This window comes from Phoenix dactylifera, chromosome 16, assembly GCF_009389715.1.
Source record: "Phoenix dactylifera cultivar Barhee BC4 chromosome 16, palm_55x_up_171113_PBpolish2nd_filt_p, whole genome shotgun sequence".
Taxonomy (NCBI): Eukaryota; Viridiplantae; Streptophyta; class Magnoliopsida; order Arecales; family Arecaceae; genus Phoenix; species Phoenix dactylifera.
In genome coordinates, this window is record NC_052407.1 from 6,313,285 (window position 1) to 6,339,263 (window position 25,979).

Here is a 25,979-nt window from a genome sequence, read left to right on the forward strand (position 1 = left end):
ATATCATAGTTCATATCCGTTACCAACTTTAACTCGTTGGCAGAAGGTCATTTTCATTGGATGCTAGCTCTAGAATGTCGATTGACCCATATTTCTAGAGACGGTCATAGCAATCTGTGAGTTTTTGAAAAATTATATCTTTTTGTTAACATATACCTATAAATAGATGAAAAACACTAAACGGCACGATCGGATTCATATTTCATAATAAAGTTATTTTCATCAAAATATTAATGAAACAATTTTTTATAATAAAGTATGATTTTCATAATATATATTATGATCCTTAATTTTAAGAAAAGCATGATATTTTCATAAGCAAATTTTATGTATGGAAAATATGATCATTTAAAAAAAAATAAGGAGCGCAAGATCTACTTACCTTCTCCGTCTTAAACCATCTAGGTAATTTAGTTAACCTTATAAAAATATTAAAAACATAATTAGTTTCTATTTGACAATTTTAATCGAATTAAAATAATAATAAATAGGGACAAACGTTCGATGATTTTAGGTGGATCAGGTCTGAATTAACACCAAAATAGCGCATCATCAGTGGATTCCATGGATCTTGGCAAGGCTGGGTGATCAATTCAGCAGGCAGCCTCGGGCACCAAAGCAGTTTAAGGTTTTTTTCAGAGTCCAACTCCGATTCGAGATGACTCGCCTCTCCTTGGGCATTCTAGAGAGAGAAAGTGGAGAGAGGAGAGAGAAAGTGGAGAGAACAAGGGAAGGGGAATCGTGAGGTCCCTCTCTCTCTCTCTCTCTTCTTCTTCCCGTGAAGTGGGAGGAGCTCGGCGGCAGAGCCGGTCATGGCCGGCGACCCCACGAGCCTAGGGGTACCGGCGGGTTCCCTGCCTGGCGACGGCCGGCCGGAACGGGAGAAAAGAAGGCGGAACAGAGGAAAAGCAAAGAAACTTGTCCGAGACCAATCCGGTGATTCGCCGACCAGATTCGGGGTGGTGACAGTGGCCCATAGGCCGGAAAAAGGGATAAAGGGGGCTTACCTCGTCTCTGGCGAGCTTCCCCGGTCGGATCGACGGCGAAACCTCCCTAGATCTGCTGCGGAGAAACAAGAGATCTCAACCTTTAATGGGAGATCTTCCGAGGTGGATGCCAAAGGAGAGGAAGAGAGGTCCTTTTATAGATGAAATTCAGTCCGAAGATGGTAGGTTCTTAAGCTGCCAGTCTCTCACCTTTTTCAAATTTATTGATTCATCAACGTTTTATTCATCTTAAAAGTGACAGTTGGTACTGAAGTTATCTTAACAAAATTTGCAGATATTCTTTTTTCTTTTAATAACAGAGCCCAAGAAATATCATGCTGTAGATATGAAGCTGCCCTCAGCCTAAATAGATTTCTTCATCACACTATTTTGCAATCCAATTATTGATTTTCTGATCATTAAGTTTAAAGAAACCCAGACATTCTAGTTGAAGCATAGTCCAAAAAAAAAAATGTTGTAAGGTATCTTGGCAATTACCATAAAGCACCCATTCTGATCTATGTTTCATTATTGTGAAAACAATTTATCCCCTTGTACTGAAAGTAGACCAAGGCATTCGCAACCCAAGCAATGTAAATGAGGCTCTTTTAGGCTTGCCTCCCAAGATTACTTCCAGTTGAATCAGTTGAAGTTTCTTTGTACCTTATCATGAAAGGAGATCCACATGAGTTCAATATTTTCTGAATACAATTACTTTCAGTCTTCTAATTTAACATCTTTTGGAACTTCTTGCCTAATGCACCTCCTTGTCTAGAAAGAAACCTCCACTACAGCTTTCCTATCAGGTGGTTCAGCCACCTGATTGAAGCCATGCAAGGAAACATCAAAAAGAATATAAGGGAGAGTAGGAAAAAGAAAACAGAATCGGGAAAGTTGTGCGCACTAGCCTAGTGTAAGCAGTTTCCTTAACAAGCTAAAATCACTAGAAACTAATGCTTGTTGAATTCGAATAATATGTCACTCACCTTATCCACACAGAACTCATTTGCTAAGTAGTATTGATTGCATAACTCATCCTCACATATGGACTGCCCACAATTGTTATCTTTGTTGGTTGGCACTGCTACGCTAAGGGCTTGCTCCTTAGATGAGGTCCAGAGTTCAAATCCTGCTTATTTCTCAAAATAAAATAAAACAGAATAAAAGGCTCATGTATGTGCTACTAAATTGGTGATTTATAGAGAAGCATCATTTCTCAGGGTCACAATGTCCGCATAGCATTGCTCAAATGTGTTATAACTATTACCTTAAAAAAAAAGAAACTGTCATAACTAAGCTTTTGATTGTTCAATAACAAACATCAATCTAAAGTAATCCTAGATGAATAAAGGTGCATACAAAACATCACTATTTTTTTGTAGATGGCCCAGCCAACTTAGCGGGTGATATAACCTATTATGTCATACTCAAAATTATATGTTAGACACACATCTCATGTTGGTTTTGTAGAATGTCATTCTGATGCAATTTATGTGTTTGCACAATTTTATGGTATACCACCGTGTCTAGTTTACAGAAACAAGAAAAAGGACTATATACTAGCATTTTTGGGAAATGCATCTAAACAATATTGTTAATGTAAATCTCCATTCATAGGAGACTAGCTAGGCGCCGCCCAAGAGATTTATCAAATTTGTGTAATTTATGCAAATTTTACAGTATTACCAAAAGAATCATTTTGAGCTAGCCAGCAATTTGCTATTTAATAGAAGTGGCCTTAATCATTAGTAGTATGAATGCGGCCTCTTGGGAATGATTTTAATTATTGGAGGTCTAGCTGCATATCTTTGGGCGAAGGCAAAGGAGTCTTTAGCATCGGAGAGCAAGAACTCACAAGAAGTTTCATATCAAGCCATAAGAGAAAATCTTTGAGGGCATGAGGTAAAGTAGCCAGCTTAGTCTTTGATTTTAAAGCATCTTCATGATTGCGCAAGTTTTGCCATGTTCAGGAAGCCTACCTAACAAATGTCTCAGGTGAAACTCAATGAGAACTTGATTGGAATTATCCTAAAATACTATGATTCGATAAGATAATCTAATCACTGATAGGGGCTTTTCCTTTTCTATTGTAGACTTGTGATGTTGATTTCTTTCAATCTTAAACATTAGTGTAACTTTTGATAATTATGTTGTTAACCCATGGAGCAGTTTAGATTTCAGAATATGATTGGATTTTTGGACATGAAAAAACACCATTCATTTTCAGATTGGGCATCAAACCCAGCCCCTATCATACAGCCTCAGGTCAGTTTGCCCTTTTGCCTTGCCTGAATTAACTTCCCTAGCCTATTCCCTTCTTCACCTATCTACGGATAAGTGGATAGTTTCCAATTCAAAGGGAAAAGTCCCACCTGCTCTAGCTTTGCTAGGCAGTACTGGAAACAAGGCTTGCATTTTAGTCACTGAATGATTTCAGTTAAGCTGATTCTTCTTCCCATTTGTTTCTTCCCCTTTTTGGCTATGAAGTTTACCATCTAAGTTTTGATGGATAGAAGCATAGGTGTTGAGCTCCCAGCTTTACATGTGCTTTTAAGAGAAAAAACTTTGTCAGTGGTAAGAAGAGACTAAGAAAGGGGGAGAGATTCTGCTGGATATATGCATGTACAAAGTTTGTGCTTATATGCGCCCACATAGATGAGCATGTCTTTATGATAAATTTTTGCATGCATGCTCTTTTAATTTTTATGGCTTGAGTTTTATTTCAAATTCGTAATTTAGATCAGATCTCAAAGAATGCATCAAATCAAGTCATGAACAGCTTATCTTCTAGTCATTCAGGTCAATTGCATATGTTAGGCCCTGATGCTTATCCTTGGAGGTGTCCTTAGTGCATGGAAACCTATGGACACATCACAGTGCATAAAAATGAAATATTGCCAGTAACTGATGCCCAATGCGGTGGACAGTGTCCTAAAGAGCATATAGTTACCGATATACTGAGCCACTTTTGCAGTTATAGGATTTGAATATACTCGACTATGCTGATTAATTCTTGCTGCCTTGCATGGTATGCAGCATGAACTTGTTGCAGCTTAGTCACATCGATTTGTATTCATAGTATTCCATCACCAAGCACATCCAATTTTAAAGTCACCCAAAACATCCTGAGTTAGTAAAATAAGTTTTCTTATCTTTTCTTTATGCATTTGTAGAGGATCCATCCCTGGACAAGGCTGCATAGGATTCCATTTTTTATGCTTGTATCAAGTGCCAATATAGTAAGGTTGCTTCATTCTAACCTGAGTGTCGCGGGTTTGAAACACAGAAATGGTGTCATTGGAATGGAAACAACCTCTCTGCATATGGGGGTATGGCTGCATATGTCTGACCCTCCCAAATCCCGTAGTGGCGGGAGTCTTGTGCACTAGGCCGCCTTTTTCTATCAAGTGCCAGTATGGTATGACTGAACATATAAAATTGATCTCATGTTTCATTCTATCTCGAACATTAATGAATATCTTCTGCCAGTGTCTTTGATCTGATCTTCCTAGTACATTTCTGTCACTTTGCTGGGTAATTTTCCCTTTTTAGATGGCTGCAACACCCTTCTTTACCCTATTTTACCTCTCACTCCTGTTGATTTTGAAGAGTTTGGCTATCCTGTGGATTTTCTTGCCATCAAGAAGTATTCCCCCTATGATAATATTTCAGAAGGATGTCCTTTGTCCATCGGTATTGGTACATCATCTTTCAAAACAGGGCAAGTTTCATCTGAAATTTGCAAATTAGGAGTATTAAAGTTATTGTTTAAGAACTGAAACACTTTTTTCCCCATCTTCACAAATAATAGGTTTGTTTTATAAAACTAACTACTTATGTTGTCTATTGGCATATATATAGGTAATATAATTTCCTAAGGTGGTTTATGTCTGAAATAACATTAAATGCGTCCACCTTTGCAGCCATCTTAATGTTTTGCATCTTATGGAGTCTCACCTTGATTAGTCAAGTGCCCCTGAATATAGAGATGATACGCCATGGTTCTGGAAATGACTATCCTTTCTTCAAGATAACTGCAGTTTAGACTTGTTATAGGCATCAATTAGATTAAAGGAAGCACTGGAACCAGCAAACCTTTATCAGTTCAATTAATCGTTTGTATAAGACTGTATATGATTTAGGTTTTAGCCTAGAAGAGTACACGAGTAACAATGGAACTTCAAACAAGTATTTCTTTTTATCAAACTTATTAATATCTATAGTTAATTTTCTTTAATAGTATATTTGTATTTCTTAATAATGCACCTAATTCATGGCTTAGTCAAGTGCCCCTGAATATAGAGATGATACGACATGGTTCTGGAAATGACTATCCTTTCTTCAAGATAACTGCAGTTTAGACTTGTTATAGGCATCAATTAGATTAAAGGAAGCACTGGAACCAGCAAACCTTTATCAGTTCAATTAATCGTTTGTATAAGACTGTATATGAATTAGGTTTTAGCCTAGAAGAGTACACGAGTAACAATGGAACTTCAAACAAGTATTTCTTTTTATCAAACTTATTAATATCTATAGTTAATTTTCTTTAATAGTATATTTGTATTTCTTAATAATGCACCTAACTCATGGCTTAAGTAGGTTATGTGCAACTTAGAAATCCTTGATTGGAGGCCATCCTACCTTAGAAACATTTTCTTTTTCTCCCTGATTGTTCCAACTTGTTAGAGGTTGTTGATGATGACCCACTTCATTGCCATTATATAATTTGAGCTACAGTAATTCCAGTGGAATTTGACTGCAAGTCCTATCAGTACAATTTGCATGATGGGCATAATAACTGAGATTGTATCCACTATTAAGATCTACGACATTAAAAGTTGCCTAAAAATCGAAGTTTTTGGAGGTTTCTATTAATGCCTGAACTGTAAAATGGGCAGAAAATGTATTTTATTGGTATGGCTTGAGAGCTGGAATGCATGAGGGCTATATAAATTTAGAAGCCGCTGCGTGAGCTCTATCATCTTAAGCATCCAAGGACCAGGTTTTAGAGGTTTTGCCATAGTTACAAGTGTAGCCATTGGGAAAAGTTAAGCGGGATGTAATGATTTGGAATTTAAAAAAAAAAATCCAGAAAATTCATTAAAAGTTCAGAAAGAATTTGGATAGCAAAGAATTAGAAAAGAAAGAGAAATCGAAAAAATATGGACTCTCTAAAATTCTTTTAAGTGTGCTTACTTAAAAGTAAATTTATGAGAGGAAAAAATATCAAATGATAGGAGAAAACATCACCCCTGGCAACATTATATGGTATTAATAATTTGTAACACACAAAAATTTCTTAAATAAGCCATCAACAATTCGTGAATAAATTGTAAAATTCATGTTTAATTGGAAAACAATTGAATTGTTCTAGATTAATTTGTTTTTGGATAATTTGTTCTAGATTAATTTGTTTTTGGAGAATGAAGATAATTGGATAATTTTTCAATAATTTGGAGAATATTGTAACTATGGGTTTATTTAGCTTCTAAATCATATATCAAATTAATATTGTATATTACTTATACCATAGGTGTTATTTATTTTGAGGCCGCTCTATGCATAGTTAAGAAATCCCTAAATACGTGATCTTTTGGCATCAAGCATTTTAAATGGAGTAGATCATGATAGATAAGGTGGAATGGTCATTCAAATGGTTCATCATATATTTTGTGCTCATGTTTTCAAATCCTATTGGTGGGGAATCTACTAGCTAGCGAAACATTGGCACAGCATGCATGCACAGTTATACTAGCCAAATTGTATACTTCCAAATCAATTGTGGAAATGATGATAATTTTGGTGCATATATTATGCAATATATCTATTATTTGCATCTTGTTTTATATAATTCCCCTCTCATGCTATTAAAAAGTAGTTGCTTTGTATTTTAGCAATATAAAACCACTTCCCTCTGAATGTTAATTGTTATCAAATCTATTACTATGCATAAATAGACTCATCTATATGCACACTCAGAGACAAAAAAATTTTATATCTAAATGGGTCGCAGAGGTACGTGAGCACGCTATATATGACCTACAACATCCGATACTGCTCAATTTAACAACAGATACAGTTAATAAAAACAAGTATCTACAGTCCAAGGAATCGGCATTGGAGACTGCTTTTCTTATCAGATAGGTTACAGAGAGCTAAAATTTGGGCCATCCTATGCATCTCTCGACAGCTAAATCTTTCAAAGTTTATGGGGCAGTTGTGCTATATGAGAAATTGTTCTTTGAAGGGCTTCATATTGCGATCCCAAATCAAGTGATGCTTCTGCCACCAAGCTAAGTTGATTGATGGCCTGATTTTGCTGCTCTGCTCAGCCCAGAATTGTTATGAAGAGGATGACAATTTATTCATCTACTTATGATTCGATCCGCAAGATGCTTTTGCAAGACTTTGTAAAGTTTCCTTCCATCATGAAGTTAAAATGGGTTCATCATCTCCACTGTCGTCATCACCAAAATCTTTTCCTGTCATATATAACTAAGTTGAGTTCGCCCCACGTAGGCAACTGGTTCTTTCTACAAGAAATGTTGAAATTGACGCAAGAGCTCGATTGCGAAAAAGAAAAAAGGGGACCAGAGTGATGCTGTTTGTCGTGTATGAATGTAATGTATACTCAGCCTTTGATGTCTTAATGGAAGAAAGAAAACATCGAAATAATTTGAATTCAAATGGCTACCTGGTTTGCGTGGCTGTTGTCAATGGCTGTGAAGGGCCACGCAATTGCCAATTGCCATCCGTGGAGCTGGTATTACAATTAATCCTTTGTTATCTCATATTTTATTATGTTCGTTTTGTTTGTCAATGCCTGTAAAGGCCCACGCAATTGCCATCCATCGAGCTGGTATTATGGGAGGTCTCGGGGAGTTGGCATGTCGATTGCGCAGTAAAAAGTCTGATGATCTCTGGAAAAAAAAAAAATTTCTGTCAAAATATGCTTTTTAAAAAAATATTTGATTGATCATAAAAAAAAATAGCCATTTCAAAACAGCCTACGTTTGGGTGAACATTTAATTTCTTAAAAAAATATGAAATAACTATCATACTCTTAATTAAAAAAAATATTATTCATAAAATTTGATGGCATGATAATAATTTTTTTTAATACGCAAGTAGTTTTTTCATATTTATCATAAAAAAAATTTTATAAAATATGGCAATATCGTTTCTATTATTTTATTTTTGAAAAAACTCCAACTAAATATTTTTTAATTTTTTTATTAACTATACTTCTTGTCTTCTTTCCTCGGAGAACCAACCAAACAAGTCCTATCCTAGAAGGTATCAAACCTCCCCTCTCTTATCAACGGCCTACCGTTCTCTCCTAAAATGTCAACTTTTACCGAATTCCTTTGTACGAGAAAGTATGGAGGAAAGTGCTCGGAAAGTAGCTTTGCAAAGTCCATTTCAACTTTGAATAACAGGGAGTTGACAGGTGGATCACGACAGGTTTGTTTGTCTAAGCTGCGTCCAACTTCCAATCAACAGACCACAGCATTCGCGAATCCAGGAAGAGCATTGGCGAACTTCGGAAATGTCAAAGAAACGAGAGCGAGACTTTTGGACGCTGGTTTGACTCCAGTAATTAGCTGTGAAATGTGATAACAACGGAGGCACACCTTCACATCATAGCTGACCTCCACTGCTGCATGCCGGACACAATATGGAACCGAACTTTTGCCGTTTAGCTAGATATCAAGTATTTGTACTTCTTTGACTTCAATCCTTGCTGATGCCAGTGTTTTTGACTTGTTCTCAGCAGCGATTTCTCAAGCAACGACTTCTTCCTGTCTTCCATGCTGTAAAATGTGTTTTGACTAACATCTCTTAAGCACACAACATCCAAAGAAAACAAAACCAGAGGTAGCGAGGGAGATTCCAGTAGCTGTATCATCTAAAAGGATGTGAGAATGGAATACCTCAACAAATGGAGGAAAAAGAAATGATGCTGCAATTGACTGCCACAACTGGTGGGGGGCTAAAAAATTCCATGTTGCTTCCCATTCAGTGTTGCAAGTATGTCTTCTAAAACATGCAATTGCCACCTGTTATGAAGATTATTTATAATCAAGTGGAAGATTATGTATAACCAAGTGGTGCATCTTCTGGTTGGCCCTGCAAAGTATCTTTTATTCCAGAAGGGGAACTAAGCAAGCTCTACAATCTTGTTTTATCTCTCGGCTCTTCCTCTCACATCACTGGAGTAAATGTTTTGCTCCTCTCCACAAAACAAATCTACTAGAAAAGTTAATCAGCCATTTAGATCCAGGGGCCCCCTATGCATGTGTCAATGAAATAGATAATTCAAAAATTTTCACAAGTTCTCATGTCACGATCTCTTACAATAGTTCCCAGCCATTTCTGGGAATGAAACTTTGGCACCGGCTAATGGAGAAACTGACCTCAATGTATGTCCCTAGGAGAAAGAACAAGCAAATTCAGAATATAATAATTATTCAGACAAGTACATAGACAAACAAATAAAATAACTTTCCTATCATATATGTGGTTATTGATGTGCCAGCATTGCAGGTTATTCCTCCTTGAATACAGGTGAAGCTTGTGTGCTCTCGCTTGAAGAATAAAACAGTTTATATGCAATGAGACGTTGGACGATGAGAGGATGACCATATTATCTGTATCTCATTAATCAATTGCCACTTGTTAGTGTGTATCATATACCTAGACTTAAAGAAAAACTTGGCCTACAGAGATTTATATATTGATCCTTTCTGGTCCGCACAGAATCTGACAAAAGAAATCAGTTCTCATACTCTGTTAAAGTATAACCTCAGGACCAGCAAATTGGACTGAACACATGCCTACAGGTATCTTTGCACACTAGGTTACAAGCAACAAAATTTTTATAAAAGCCATCATGCCATCCTTCCTATCAACTAATTTCCATTTATATCAGCAAAATAATGGAATTAAGGTTACTGATGGAAAAAACTTACCCTGAGATGGTAAATGGAGTATAGTTCTGCTTGGCATTCATGACCATGACTCCAACCAATTGATTCAACTTAAAGAAACAGATAAACTGCACTCCGATCTCTTTTTAGTGAAAATGCTAGATGACATCCTAGATAGTCACAGAAAAAAAGTGTGACACAATAGGGATAAAACACAAAGTTAGGGAAAATCAAATATATATATATATATATATATATATATATATATATATATAGATATATATAGATATATATAGATATATATATATATATAGATATATATATATAGATATATATAGATATATATATATATGCAAACAAGTGTACTTGAAGATCTCTCTGAATAACCGATACACTGAAAACATTTGATACATCACCGATTGCAGACATGAAACCAAACCCATAAGAATGGAAAGAAAAAGGGTTAAAATTGTTTGCTTCATCTTCCTATCTAAGCAATGAGAATCTTACAATGCAGCAGAACTGTTCCTGCTCATTCACTTCTGCTTTACAAACATATTTGACTGAAAAGGTGCTCCACTGGTAACTTGGTGATACATAGCTTTTAACCAAACTCTACATGAAACAAAATGATACATATCCAAGGAACAGTCCAAGAATAAGCAAGTTCACCTGCGGAACCATAAACTATCACCCCTTTCTGATGGGGAAACTCCTCTAGGATGCAAAACAAACAGATGAAAAGTTAAACTACCCCTTTGGTTCTGTTACTGCATCCCCCAAACAAACCATTACCAGCATTCATGATTATTCTTGTATGTTCGAGCTAACCGGGAGGCCGCAGGCCTCCATAGAAGTTTGACAGAATCTGCATACCAAATTGTGATGGCTATGTTTTCGATGCCTCCACAACTGTGGATAGTCTATCACTTTCAAGAAAGGCTGGATCCAAAAATTTCGCCACAAAAGCCCACATCCTGTACACATCTTCAAAGTTTGTGAGGAACCCAAGGGAAGCAGTAACAACCTCCACTCTGATAGCAGCATTCTTAGTTTTGCTGTCATGGCGACCATTTGATGTAGGCCGGCAGAATGAAGTATCAGTCAAATCCACTGCCCCGTGTAACTGTTTCTGGTTTTCCATGACCCTTATATGACTAAGAAAGCCGATGCCCAAAGAAACGCCATTCTTCTCAGCCAGCCTTTGAACAATTTCTGGGTTAACCAGCGATCCACTGCTATTCTTCACACTGAATGCCACAGCTGCACCTCTTTCATACTTGATTTTTGGACCATAGATCTGGACAAGAGGCAGGCCATTGCCCCCACCTGCATCTGGAAAGCGCAACTGCAGTAATGAGGTAACCAGCCAATTGATCAGATAGCGCAATCTAAGTGTGGTCTTGTTGAGACCCATCATGTTCACATGATCAAGATGCCTACAAATTATTTCAGGCTCCCTTCTGCTCCACTCTTGAGCATCCTCATCATCACCATCACTTACGGCATCATCATCACCCAGTGCATGCGTAGAAGCTTCACCAGCATCTGAAGTATGATGTAATCCTTCTGCATGCTTGCCGTCCTCCATGCTGAAGGATACCCTACGTCCCATGCTTGTGACCCCTTCACTCTCTTCTACACCGAAAAATCTACCTCCAGCAAATCTGTTATTATTTCCTTCTCTCCTTCCCAACAGCCGAAACTCACCTTCTGTTTCCCTTCTTATGGCACTTTCTTTTGCCTCAACATGGCCGTCTGGGCATATTTTAGATGTTGAACCATTCTCATGACTACTGTGGCACCCAAACACAGAAGCCGAGATGCCGGTTTTCATTCCATTGGCAGTAGCAAACTTCACAGCTCGTGTACGTGCTGCTTCTTTGGTTACAGGCTCTTCCTCAATCTCACTGATATTCTGGAAATCTGCATTCATTTGGCCTTTTTCTGGATGCTCTTCTTCAAGATCTTCCTTAACATGGTCTAGTTCTTGTGAGACTGATAAGACAGCTGCATCAAAAGATAACACATGATCATCATAAATTGGGCTCTTTGATATCTTGGACATTTTTGGCGATACCTTCTTATGGTTTTTCCTCCCAGCAAACCAAGTAGGTGGTAATGGAGATCCCAACTTCCCTTTCTGCAACTGCCCTGAATTGTCTGACCCATACGGGCTCTGGCCCAAATCAATCCAGAAGGAGTTCTCCGATGACTCATCCTCGCTAAAAACTGGGCTTTTCATGACCTCCCCGACAGAAATGCTCTCTGTCTCCTCGAAGATGGTACTCGCCTGATCCCTGTCAGAGCTGTTATCATGATCTATCTCACTTTCAAACACATCTCTTACTTGAGCCGATGTGAATGCACCAGAGAAAGCTGGCAATCGGGATCCTTGGTGGGCATCAGACTGCAATGATTCATCATTTCCATTGACTGTCTCATCTTCAAGCCCATCCAGTCCATCCAGACCATCCACAGAGTCACTCAGATACTGGGGAAACACTGGAACAATCCTCACCATTCCCGACCCTGTGCCACCACTTGGGTTATGCAAGCTTCCCATCACTGACTTCTTGATAAGGAGGCATCCGAAACCAGTTGGGTCAGAGCCGAACACCCGGTAGAACGACGTTATAATGAAATCTGGCCGGAAAAGGGACAGCCCGAGTGAATCCATGTCCTTGGGACCCAAAGAACCGGCGTCAAGCAACACATGCCAATTATTCTGCTGCGCTAGTGCCATCCACTGATAAGAATACTTAGCTCCAGTAACCCTAGACTGAACTGGGAACACAAAGAGACCAACAGCCGAATCCCGCTTCCTCCTCTTCTTGGTTGAGATCTGCTTCCTCAACTCCGTGGAACAGATCTTGAGCGTCGGCCATTTGAACCATGCATTGCATATCTTCGCACCCTTCTCCCTTGCAGCCTGAGCCATCCAATTCACAGACTGGCTCTCATGATCAAACATGGTCAACAGCTTCTTGTTTGTGTGAAATGGGTAAGATTCGGCAAGCAATTTAAACGCAGAACCTCTGCTGACAGTAAAGACCAGACCATACTCGCTCTCGGGAATGTTCAAGTAGTCCATTATCCGGGTCTTGATATCATGTTCGGCAGTGCCCTTCTCAGCACCACCATAGAGAGCATGGTTGCTCAAATTGGCGGTGATCTCTGATAGACTAAAAGCAGAGGACTCCCAGCTCTCAAAGCTCTGGAGGTTAGAGAAGAGGCCAAAGCCACAGTAATCGAGGCATACCTTGGCGCCGCCATCGGAGAGGTGAGAGTACTCGTCGGATCTCAACTTGTCGATCTGGCTGGAGGACTGGTACTTGGGGTACATGGTGAGGAACTTGGAGAAGGCTTCGTCGAGGTCGGGAATGGCATCGGCGGCGTGGAAGGTGCGCTCCGCAGCGAGGGCGGTTGCTCGGAGGAACTCTCGCTGGGCGTGGAGGCGGGCGAGGGACCGCGACCGGCCGATCGAGCCGTCATCAGGGTTGCCGAGCTCCGAGTCGACGTCCTGGGACTTGAAGAGGGAGCCATCGTCGCAGGCCTCCTCGAGGGCCTCCCGGAGCTTGCTCTCCTGCAGCTGCCGGAGCATCGAGGGCCGCCGCTTGCCCTCCTCGGACAACCCGGACGACCCGTCCCGCCACCGGTTCTTCTTCTCCAGGATAAGGGCGGCGCAGTGGGATATCGGCTTCCATAGAGACAGATGCATGTACGCCACTCCTTCCAATCTCCTCAGAAGACCATCAAATTTGGATCAAAACCCTAATCCTGGAAAGCACGGAGGGGGTCAAAATCCGAGCTTTCGTTCAAAAACCGAAACTTGAGACGGTGGGGTGGGGATTAGGGAAAAGGAGGGAAGGAAGCGCTAGAGATTCAACAACATTCCCTAACTTTTAACGAAGTTTGAGGACTTTTGGAAAGAAGAAAGAAAAAAGGGCATTCAAACCCTAGAACCAGAGATTCCCATTGACGAAACCCCCAAAGATGAGAACTTTGAGAGGATCAAGAACCCATTAAGAGGTAAAGAAGAGAAGAAAAAAAAATAAAAAAGAAGCAAAATGGAGCAAGATTTGATTTTGATTCCAAAACTCCCTTCTCTCCTTTTCTCATCAGCTCAAGAAGTCCAAGAGCCAAACCCACGTCAGTGGATTCAAATCAAAGGCTTTTACTTCCTCTCACAGAAGCCTCCGAAACCCTAACACCTGAACCCCATTCAAAAGCAAAGAAAAATACAGCTGAGATCCTGCAAGAACTAAAGAATCCAAAGAAAAAAAGAAATTAAGAAAAAAAAAATCAGCAAAAAAGTGTCCAAAAACAAGTCCCAAGAACCCTATTTTAAGCCCCTCAGAGCAGCCAAAAGAACAGATCTTCCCCCATCTCAACAGAACCCAGATCCCCCAAACCCCTTCAAGTGAAACAGATACCAACCCCTCACTACTCTCTCTCTCTCTCTCTCTCAATCTTCTCTCTCTTCCCCTATTTCTGTTTGCTTTTCTCCACCAACCTCTTCCTGCATCAAATTAAAAGATGGCCAGCTCCATTACTCCATTGGTCAAGCCATTACAAGTTTGCATTCATTATTCTCTCCTGTTCCCCTCCCTTTGCCCATTATAACCCCTACCACAGCACCACCTACTCTCTCTCCTCTTTATCAACTCACAGTAAAAAAGAGAACAAATAAGAAAAAGACAAGTAAAACAAGGCTTTTATTAACTAACCCACAAGTAGAGAGCATGGTTATTGACTTCCCATGACAAAAATATTCTATTTTTCTTTGTTATGGCCCCTGCCACATCACTCTCATCAAACATCCAATTAAATACTTGTGGGGTGGGGGCATATCTTGCCACCTTTTATTGCTAGGCCAAAAGTCAATCACCAGCCTTGGTGCAATGCTGGGCGCTCTCATGGGGATGTCCATGTTATCTTGCATGTTGTTGAAGAGATCTTGGCACATGACATGGCTTCCAAGTTCCATTTTTCCTGTTTTTGTGCTGACAATTCACGATTCGTGGGTTAGCAATTAAGCTCCTTTGCTTGGCAGCAACGCATTGGTTGCAGAGTCATCTCATTGAGCATTAGAACAGGCTTGTTCCTATCTTTGTAAGCACGGTGGAAAACTATTTTGGGATGGTAGGTGAAGGGTTGGTTCCTATCTTTGATATCTTGGTGCCAGAAGCAGAGCTGAGAGCAGCCTAGTTAGTGTTGAGATATGTGCGACACGTGTTGCGGGCGGAGATGTTCTCCTGGAGCACGACTTTGCGACGATCATTAGATGGTTTCTACAGAATTCAGGCGGGGTCGGAGACTACCATCTGTTGGTGAGAGATGTTCGGGCCATAGTGGGTGATAAGATGATTATTCAGCCAAAACATGTGTTCAGAAAGGCAAATGCGGCTACGGATTGGGTGGCGTCCTTTATCGCCAACCATTCAGGAGACCTTCTTTGGATAGGAGAGACGGAGTTGCCTAGTGCCCTTGCGATGTTTTGCTTTTTAATTTTTTTGGCTGCATCCATATATGTTATGTATGATACTTCTGTTCTAGTGTTAAAAAAAAAAAGGGAAGAGAAGAAAAGAAAAGAAAAGAAGGAAGAGAGAGGCTGGTTATGGTCGCAATTTATGGATTGAAGCCAATTGGGTTAGAGGTCAAACCATGGCAGCTTGTTATACTTGGCCCGTTGGTGGCATGAGATGGTAACTGAGCTCATGCCCATTTTTTGAAATGGATAAAGATATCACTTTACCAGCACTTTAGTAGCAGCATTATGAAAAACGACCACATGAATATGTCGTACCTTCCTGTGGACCAAATTTTCAATTATGTTATAGTTAAGTGAGCATGATTTTTTTTAGGTTGCTGTTGTCACGAAACTGCACTTATTTAACCACTATAGATATATTGGAGATATATATTTTAATATGTTTTAGATATATTTAATATATGAGCTATATTTTAGATATATATTGTCTAAACAATATCTATTGGCTATGCTCAATCTTGGAATGCGACCACTGCATGCCACTTTTTTTTAAAAAAAAAGGGAAAAAAAACCTCAAGAAAGTAAGAGAGTAGAGAAATTATTCATAAAATACTACATACATACATACATATATATACATATATATATATATATATATATATACATACATACATACATATATATATATATACATATATATATATATATACATATATATATATATATACATATATATATATATATATATATTAGTTTTCATGTAAGTTTCAAAGCCACAATGATGACCAGATAAGATCAAGTAACCTAGTGTTCCAGCATGTTTCAAAGCGGCAATGATGACCTAATAAGATTAAGTAACCTAAATCAAGGCCTCCATGTTCAATGTGCATCATCAAATTTCGACATCTGATAATCTACAATCTGTCTTTAAAAGCTGAAAGTAAAATTTGTTTTCTAGTTCTTCTAATCCAAGGTCCTTCATTGGTCATTTTCACTTGGTTACAAGTATATAAATTTCTATGAGTCAAAAGTGACACATCTAGTTGAATTAATTAGCACTGAAACACCCAATCAGCAATAAATTGGAAGCTAATACAGGACCTTCATTCCTATCCCATCTCATTGGATCATTTATTTTTATCACTATCATCCATGCAATTATGGTCATTTTTTAACCCAACTACTCGAAATCACAGTATAATTAAAGCATATAAGTCAGTTTCAACTGTGGAATACCTTCCATCACAATTATATATCATATGCCAACTTTATTTTTTCCTATTCCCTTCGGCATTGATGAGTTAACAAACATAGTTCTATTCTTTTCTTCGGAAAAATACAAGCTTGGTGGAGTGTCAGATATTTAAGTCACCTGTTGTTGGTGAGGATCTTTTGAGATGGGAGAAGTTGTGTAGGTCAGCGCATACTTGGAAGGAGGTAGGCAAGTTTATTCATCCATCCAAGGAAGAAGCCTTCTCTAGCCTTGGGACAAACGTTTGACCCATTTTTTACGTTTCCCATGTACAAAAGTAGCTCTGATACTTGAAACAAAATACAGCTGGGGGCAGTCCAATTTTTGCATCATAATATGCAAACGAGTACCAAAGCAATTTGACCGTTGGAAAGGCATGTTCTTTTTGTTACTAAAATAATAGACGGTAAGAAAAAACTTATCGATTGAGGCGTGATATCACTGTCCTTAAGAATAGATCGCGCCTCTCGAAGAATAAATCTCGGTGTAGCAGGTAATGACGGCCTATCCTTCGGAATACAACAACCGGATCACTCCAAACATATACTCGCAGGTGCAGTGACGCTAGCAAACAGCCCATAATCGCTCAGGAACACAAAAAACAGAGAAAGTATGAAGAGAAGAAAGAGATAAGATTTACTTCTTATAGTCCTCGGATCGAATATAGAGTAGAGAAAAAAGAGGCGTTTATTTAAAAGACACGATGTTTTACCAAGAGACACAAAAAGTTATAAAATTTAAATTCAAACAAACCAATTTTGAAGATTATATAAAGAACTTTTGAGTTTCATCTCTTTTCAATGTGGGACTAAAGAAAGTACACTAGACAAAAAACAAAAGAATGGTAGACTTGTAATTTTGAAATACTCCAACACTTTCACCACTACATTGTATGTATATGCAAATGAGGTGTAGGCTAACTTCAGTGCTCTTTTCCATCTTTTCAAGTACATAATCTAGACATTGATCGATGAATAAAATTCTTCTCTCTTAACCAAGTGACCTATTCTTCTCTAGAGAGAGAGAGAGAGAGAGAGATAGATGAGTCTGGTTGCCACTAAAAGTTAATTTGATTTAGGCACCAAGCTAACTGAATCATTGGAGAACTTGACAATCGATTGTTTCGATCGTAGAAATCGGCAGAAAGTTGTAATGTTCCGAGACCATATGGTAGTCGATGTGCTTGGATGGCGACGGCTTTACTTCTGATATAGTGTTGGAAAAAGAAAATCATGCTCAGACTTTCACTTCAACATTAGATTTGATCTGAAACGGCAAAGATGGAAAAAAAAAATTTGTTGAAGAGTTTTCGACGGAAGACCATTCGATATCTAATATAATACAGTAAAATGACTTGTATATGATTTTCGGAATGACCTACTTCTTGTGAACCAGTGACCAGTCAATGTTGTCACGCGGCAGATCTCGTTATCTTTTTTTTTCTCGATGAAGACAGCATATCCCATTATCAAGTTTTGATATTCATTTCCATCAACTTCCCAGAGACTATTTATTTTCTCTTTTGTACTTCATTTTTTTGTGTCAACGTGACATTTAGAAGTTCTCCGCCTTGGCTTATGCAAGGACTCAAATATATAAAGAGCATTCTTGGTCTTAGCAAATCACTGTAGCTTAAACAATTGCTACGTTGCTTTTCAAAACGTGTGTTTTAATAGTGGGCCACATAGTTCAAAACTTCAGTTACGTACACGCAATTGTGAAGATTCCAAGAAATGAGACACATTATCTTGCAATTATACTTCCAAAGTTAAAGCATATATAGGCTTGGTCTCCTGAAAGAGAGCATATAATCTTGGATGGAATTAGTAAAAACTATCTAAAATTTTATAAACTGATTTTGCATTGAAATAATTTGATTCCTTTTTTATGCTCATGCGAAGGTGAAGGCATGATAAAAGTTGTGGAGTGAAAATCATGAGCTTGCAAGGGCCTGGAGAACAAATTATAATTTATTTTGACTGCGTATTTGGGTGTGTTTTGTGAAGGAGCAAGCGATTTCCTTTTGACTTGCAACTGGTTCTCTCCACTTTACCTACTAATTAGCTGGAAGATGCCGACTGGTTATGCTTACATATTTTTTCATTTTTTTGGGCCTCAAGAAGACTTGTATTATATGTCAGATACGAGTGAAAATATCTCAAAAGGGATTTACATGGACACTGGTACTTCAAAAATTTAGGTGTTGCACCCTCTAGTGGGAAGTATATTACATCTGAAAAACTTGTGATTGGGACTCAGCCCAATCCTCTACTAATTTATTAACTCAAATAAGTCAATTCAATGAATCAATATATATAAAGAGAGAGAAAGAGAAAGAAAGCTAGACTTTGCTACACTCGAACCGACATTCATTCAGATCTGATCAAGTCTATATTGGACAATAAAAGTGATCCGTATCATTAGATATAATATATTATCTCTAAATTACTTATATACTAAAAATTATATAATTTAGTCGCTTTGCCCTATACATTAAGTAATAAAAATATATGTAATTTGGTGTTATTTAGGCTGTCCATTTTGGACCATTTAATGCATAGGTTAGGCCTTTCCAATTTATATGATTTTTTATTCATAAGCAATCTATAGGTAGTTGGATGTGAGATTTCTATCGTCCAAACTAAATTTAATCAGATCTAAATGGAGTTAGTTTGTTATAATTTTATATACAGAGAGAGGGACTTGCAAGTTTTTTTTTTTTTTTTCCTCCTTGATACTCTTGCATGGTGAAGTGTGCCTCTTGTGAAGTTTCAATGCTAGAATATTTGGATATCTACCCATCTTCTCATTTTCCAGATCACAAGGCAACCACAAAAAAATAACCGTGCGACGGAGTAGACTTAATTTTTTCAATGGGAGCATGTCCGGGAAAAGTCTCCACCTTGGGGGATTTTTCTCTAATCGAGGCGTTTACCGTTTCTTCGCTTCCTCTTTGTTCTCATGTGCTTGCTTATAGCTCATGTCCATTTATGGTGTGTCGTCTAAGGCCTTCCATTTTATTTTCTCAGTTCCTCATTTCCTAAGCAAAAAGGTGGCGTAAGCGTAAGGTTTGCCTGTGTTGAAGAAAGAGGAGATAAGTTTCTGATACCATTCCTCTAGAGTGCCGAAACTCTAGGTTTTCCCACTTCTTGTTTCCTTAGAGACCACAACATCTCTTCAAATCTTTTAAGGCTACTCATCTATCGAGATTATCCGATCTTATAGGGTGTTAGAGAAACTACGACAGAGACGAAAAATTGAGGAGAAATGTTTTCTCTATATATTTCATAAAGAAAAGCGTACAACATATATACACAACTCTAGAGAACAAGGATTTCTTTAATGATGATTGAGATATGGGATATACAGTAATGATAAATTTATATATAGAGGTTCGATTTGATGAGCTGTGCTATTTGTATGGCTATAATATATCCTTTAAATGGTGGCTAAGATATGGGATACATAGTAATAGTGGATTTATACATGGTGGCTGAGATATACCTGGGATATATCCCTTAAATGGTGGATTTGTACAGCTGTAATATAGAGGAACAGTTTAAACTGTGGCTTACTCATCTATCAGCATCTGTGATCATGGGTGCATATGTTTAGTGGAAGGTGAGAAGCATCACTTTTCTCTTTGGGAGTGGAGCTGAGAACCAATCTCAGTGCAATTGAGCGGTAGACCTGTAGTCCCTTTTGCATCATGCTTCTTTGAGTGCTTTCCAACTTGCTCTTTTATTCTTTTCCTGTAATTGCTGTACAGTTTAGGGGTTTAGTCTAAAAGTTGGCATCTAGATGGGCTCCTCTACAGTATTATTATGCTCACAATTATAGCACATCTAAAGAAGAGAGAATAATTTGATTGGCATTGTGGTGAATGGAGGAAAAGAAGAATGGCAGCTTTGGCATTTGACCCAGACTCTTGAGGAACTTGGACCTCGATATCTGGGCTTAAAAAAATAAAGTGGCCTTGCTGGCTGCTCTACTAGGCATAACCTTAAAGTGATTGGCTGGACTTGTCAAGAGGACTGTTTTCTTCAAACAGATGGCATTTGGATCTGTATACATTAGAAGTACGACCCCATCCAGAAAAATAAAAAGGTTTCTTTCATAGACCATAAAGATGACCTTGGAATTATTTATGGGGCAAGGAAACCTGAAGAACTACAGGTGAAGTCTTAAGATGATTCCTGTCCTCAGGTTAGGAAAGAGTACTCTTGTGTTCATTTTTGCAGATACAGGCAGGCTACATTTATTTATATGTTTAATTGCCGGAATTGTCTGTTTTGAATCTTTTACCAAGCCATTATTCTTCTGTTCCTAAATGAATACACTTTTTCTTTCAACATTGGGTGCACACATTGGTAATGGATGCACATGTACAATATGTATCAATTCATATTCAAAATGTTCTTATAGCAGTCATAAGAGCACAAGGTTATATTGGTTCGACGAGGTTAATAGTAAATCTTTATTGCAGAAACTTAAACTTGATCCATTTTCGCAAAATCTTCATACTGGTACCATTTCAATTCATTTGTTCTTTTTGCTCTAAAAAAAACAATTTTTGTAAAAAATAAAAACAAATTAAAATTGTTGCCACCTTTTTTTTATTAACTGGAGCTGCAGTTATGAATTATGCCCCCAACAAGCAGGACGGATCCAATTTGATATTCTTTATTTAGTTCTATAACATTCTTAGCATGACTAAATATGGCATAATCTTTATTTAGTTCTAGGCAGATTTACATGAAGTAGACTAAAATGATCAAGGAAAAGCTTCGTATGTATGGATAGCCAATTGATGTTAAAAGAATTCGAGGAACAATTGCAAATCCTATCAAGATTATAAGCATATTTTCCGAGTAAGAAATGTTTAGGTTCCCGTAAAACAAAGTAAAGATGATTTAGAGAAAGACCTAATTCATCACCAAGATGGTGTTCTCTCTGGCATCAAAAATAAGTGGGTGGTAATACTATAGTCCTGATTCTAGAGTGTCCTCTAAGTAACAAAACAGGTATTGCATGGATATCAGACATGTTGATGGTATGAGAGTAAGAATGCTTGGGTATATTTGAGTAGTGAAAGTGGAAACATGTGGATTAAAATGAAGGGGTTGAAACTATCCTTGAGGTATTGAACACAGTTCATGGGATTTGGAGTGATCATGGTCCCCTCAATTGAAAAAAGTCTTCCATATTGAGACAAATTACAACATTCCCACTTTCTTTGGTACCACTGGCAATTTAGTAAAATTTTTAGACCATTTTTGAGAGAAAGAATGCCCATTCATTTTAAATGGATGGTTGGTTAAAAATAATTGAAATTAGCAAACAAGACCCCTAAAATATTATATAAATGTACATTGGCAATATCCATGATGTTAATTTTGCTAGTATTATTCACTGTTTTATTAAAACAACAAATTTCAATGTTATCACCTATTATTTAAAATATATATATATATAATTATTTATATTTTTCCTATTCTAAAAACTATATAAGTGTGTTGACAATGATTTGAATTTTTTTTATTATATTCAAGATTTGGACCTAGAACCTCTAGCTGCAATCAGAATGGTATAACCACTAAGATGAGACTTATTCCTCAAAATGCCCTACCACCGTTGCTTCTACCATGTTTTTTAAACCTCTCGATGCTCCTGCTGGATTACTTATACCTCGCTAACTCTTCTAATCTTTGCATCTCCTCCCATCTGATGAAGCTCCTCTATTATTCTACATGCAGCATTTTTTTTTTTTAAGCTCCTCTATTTCCTTCTTTGTTTCAACTTATTGCTTGCACAATCTTGTAAGATGAATAGTAGGAATGTTTTCCAACAAATGAACAAGGATACAGAAAAATTTTGAATTTTTCCATGATCGAGATCCTAAGAGGAACGATTCTGAGGAGTCTATATCAAGATTAGTGGGAATGGGTCAGGGCAAGTCAGAGTTAAAACAAGGACCAAGGGCTCATTTGGTTTGCTATAAATGGGCTGAGCAGGAGCCACTTTGCTAAAATAGGTCCTGGGCCAAAGCCGTTTCAGGCCACATAAATAGGTCCAGTGTGGGAACTCATTACAGCTTCACTTTGGACCAACCAAATGTCTCAAGTGGGCTATCTTGGGCCGATTTGAGCGCGGATGCCAATCAAACAGGCCTTAAAAGAATGCTTCATGATGGGAATTGATGGGCCTTATGATTGCAAGATAGACCTAAGGGGTAATAGATATGGCATTTGTTGGCAATCCATGAGCAGGTATTAATGCACTGCTATATAACCTTCTCAGCTAGGAAATTTCCATGGCAAGAAACATGCCATTAGTATACTAATATCAAACTAGATCATAATATAGTGATTGAAAACCTTATGTGTGAAGGGTTATAGTCTGGTTTTCTGTGACTAATTCATCTCTAGTTCCAATTGAGCGAAATCTTAACTAAAATATTTGATGATCAAACTATGACTATTTTGGAGGAAAGGTTATTAGTTGAACTAGTTCCATCATCACTCAGCTAGTGAACCAGTCTAACTGCGAAGCAACATGCACAAAGCCATAATAAGAATGTAGTTCTCAATTTTGAATTTGATTAAGATCTTGACTATTTTTCTTTTCTTTTTTTTCATCATGTGCACCACATCAATATATTTAATATCTATTTTAATATATAATGAGTAATGCTATGACAAGGGAAGACTAGGAAATCATTGTTGCCACCGCTGTATCCAGTTACTACCCTTCACTCAAGCTTAATTGTTGCTAAACTCCAAGCAAGTAATACTAATCATGTCAAAAACAAATAAGATAATATAAAATCCTATTAAGTGATTTTTAAAATTGAGATTAGTATATATGATCATTATTAGGGGTTGCCATGTATCTTCATGCAGAGCCCCACATGTGGAATTTGGATGAATCAACCTTGTTTTTCATAAATACTATTTTTGCATTGTTCTTGTACCTCCGAAGACCACTACACAATCGAGAGGATTTTTTATTCATAGCATGAATGATTCATATACTTGTTTGTTGCTATTTATTGCAGCATAATGCTTGTAATTTTGCTTTGTACAAAGTTTTCCTTCTCGCTCCGATAGCATCTAGGAGTTTGGTCCAATTCTTCTTAAAGATGAGATATCAGCTATAGTTGGAGAACGTAACGTACAGTATGAGGATATATGTCAACTAAGAAAAAAATTGAAAACGTTCAAGATGCGTCGAGATAGCAACTGATATATTTCATTCAGAAATTAAAATTTCAACCGATATAATAGTCTAAAACTGTTGCTAGATATGAGCTTTGAAATTTATTGGTTAATATAATATCAACTGAGATAAAAAAAAAAAATAGATCAAATTTTCCATAATTATACCGGTAAATTTCATATATCGAGATAAATCAGGATCTTGGGCTAATTTCTAAGATATATCCTTGATCCCCATTATCCATTGTAATACCTTGTATATGGGCCAGTCCATTTGACTTGCCAAAGTATTGGGCCTGGAGGATTTGGCCCAACAGAAAGAAAAGCAAAGAAAAAAAATGCACGTGCCGCATGCGTGTGAGGAGGGAAGAGACTCCAGATGGGAGTTTGCTTCCTCAGTTTGTCAGACGGAATCCAGCTTCAGGTTGAATTCCAGTCGCAACCGAGCTTTATTTATAGGTTCCCCTCATCCCTCTTTCACTACATCGGAGATCACAAGTCCCCGATTGAAGCCGTTGTTTGAATTCTTCGATTTTCTTTCCAAATGCCAGCCGCCATCGATGTTGTCATCACTGCAAATTGTTGCTAGAAGCCATGTAAGAACCTGACAATCTCTAGTTAACTCTTTTCTCTCTCTTTTATGACCTTTGGGAAGCTCGACTCTAACTAATAATTGCCGGATTTTAACAAGGAAGAGCGATGACCTATCTTTTCTATTTTCAGATACCACCTCTTCTTCTTTCTTTTTCGGGCTATTTTAGCTGCTAGCGCTTGTCATCGTTGCCTTCCTTCGACCTTCTGCAATGGTTGGTGACCATGGTCAGAGTCTTGGCCGCCGGAATTTGTCGTTCTTGAATTTCAACTGAAGCCCTATTTTGAACATTTCGGTTGATCTCTCCGCCATCGGCCGCCATTTATGGTGGCCCAACCGTCGATCCTCCTGCCGGCAAACACCACCACAACCATTGAACTTTGGTTCCGGTTCTAATGGGGGAACAAGTTCCCCTATTTCGCTAAAAAAATTATAATAGAGATAGAAAGAGAGAGTTTAATTTCTCTCTTATTTCAGCCCTTTTTTCTTTCTCTCCTCTCTTCCCACTTTCTCTCTCTTATTCTCTTCCTTGTTTCTCTCTCTACCTGGACTTTCTCTCTCTAGGATTGTTGGACCTTGTAAGTATACCTCTTAGTGATTTTTGGATCGATCTTGATAAAGGGTCCTGATCTATGGTCATTAGGAAGTGTGCCTACCCCTACTTTGGCCACTCTCGATTTCTATTGAACCACCTATATCCTAGTTGAGCATGATCGGATGAAATTTGCCTTGATCGAACAGACCGGGATGTTGGACACTTCCGTTTAGTCAGCCCTATAAGGGTCTCAAAACTTAAAATTTTTATTCTTAAATCAATTATGATTAAATTATAATAAAATGATAATGCAATTTCGAATATTAGGTTCTGAAGGAGGATTTAAGGATTAGTTGGATTGTCTGCTCGTTGTTTGTGCAAGATAAGTAATGGTCACCTTTTCTAAATTTTTATTTATAATATATTATTTTTATATCAAACAAATTGTTAACTGATTCATACATGATTTCTAAATTGTATGAGATAGTGTTTTGAATTGAAAATAGAAATATAATTTGGAGTAATATTTTTAGAATCGTTGTTATATTATTTACTGATGTTACATCATACATGCATATTTTGATTGGATTATGATATAAATGCTATATTGTAAAAAGAACTTTGATATGTGTTAGATTTGAACTCTCAGCCTGACTATATATTGGACTTTACTAATTAGAGGTTATGCATTAGTACTTTAACTATTATTGTGCTTATTGATTCTGCTTGTGACCCCACCACATAGTATAAATATGGTATTCTGATCCACTCTATAAGGTATAAGTGCAGTATTTTGTCCCACTTCGTAGGGTATAAGTGCGATTCTATTTCTGGTCTAATTAGAGGGTATAAGTATGCCTTAGTTAATGGTTGTTGAGTTGATTATGATTTGTTTCGAATTAGATTTATGATTACGTATATGAATATTTGAAAAATATGGATTCTAATGTATTTGTATTTTGAAACAAAA

The 25,979-nt window shown here is 37.7% G+C and overlaps 1 protein-coding gene and 1 long non-coding RNA gene across 2 annotated transcripts; one reads left to right on the plus strand and one right to left on the minus strand.

Annotated features, from left to right (window-relative positions):
- The first annotated feature begins 611 nt into the window (after window positions 1–611).
- Window positions 612–7,676, plus strand: LOC120104043. The gene is made up of 2 exons (XR_005506445.1): window positions 612–1,168; window positions 7,003–7,676. It is a non-coding gene; the product is annotated as an uncharacterized LOC120104043 (long non-coding RNA).
- A 2,618-nt stretch (window positions 7,677–10,294) lies between these two features.
- LOC103709160 lies at window positions 10,295–14,530 on the minus strand. Its single transcript, XM_008794387.4, has one exon. It carries the CDS (start codon window positions 13,638–13,640, stop codon window positions 10,809–10,811), a length of 2,832 nt encoding a protein of 943 aa, XP_008792609.2. The 5' UTR covers window positions 13,641–14,530; the 3' UTR covers window positions 10,295–10,808.
- Window positions 14,531–25,979: the final 11,449 nt, after the last annotated feature.

Excerpts from the sequence above, each read along its gene's own strand:
- LOC103709160 (XM_008794387.4), bottom strand. The coding sequence starts at position 13,640 with ATGCATCTGTCTCTATGGAAGCCGATATCCCACTGCGCCGCCCTTATC.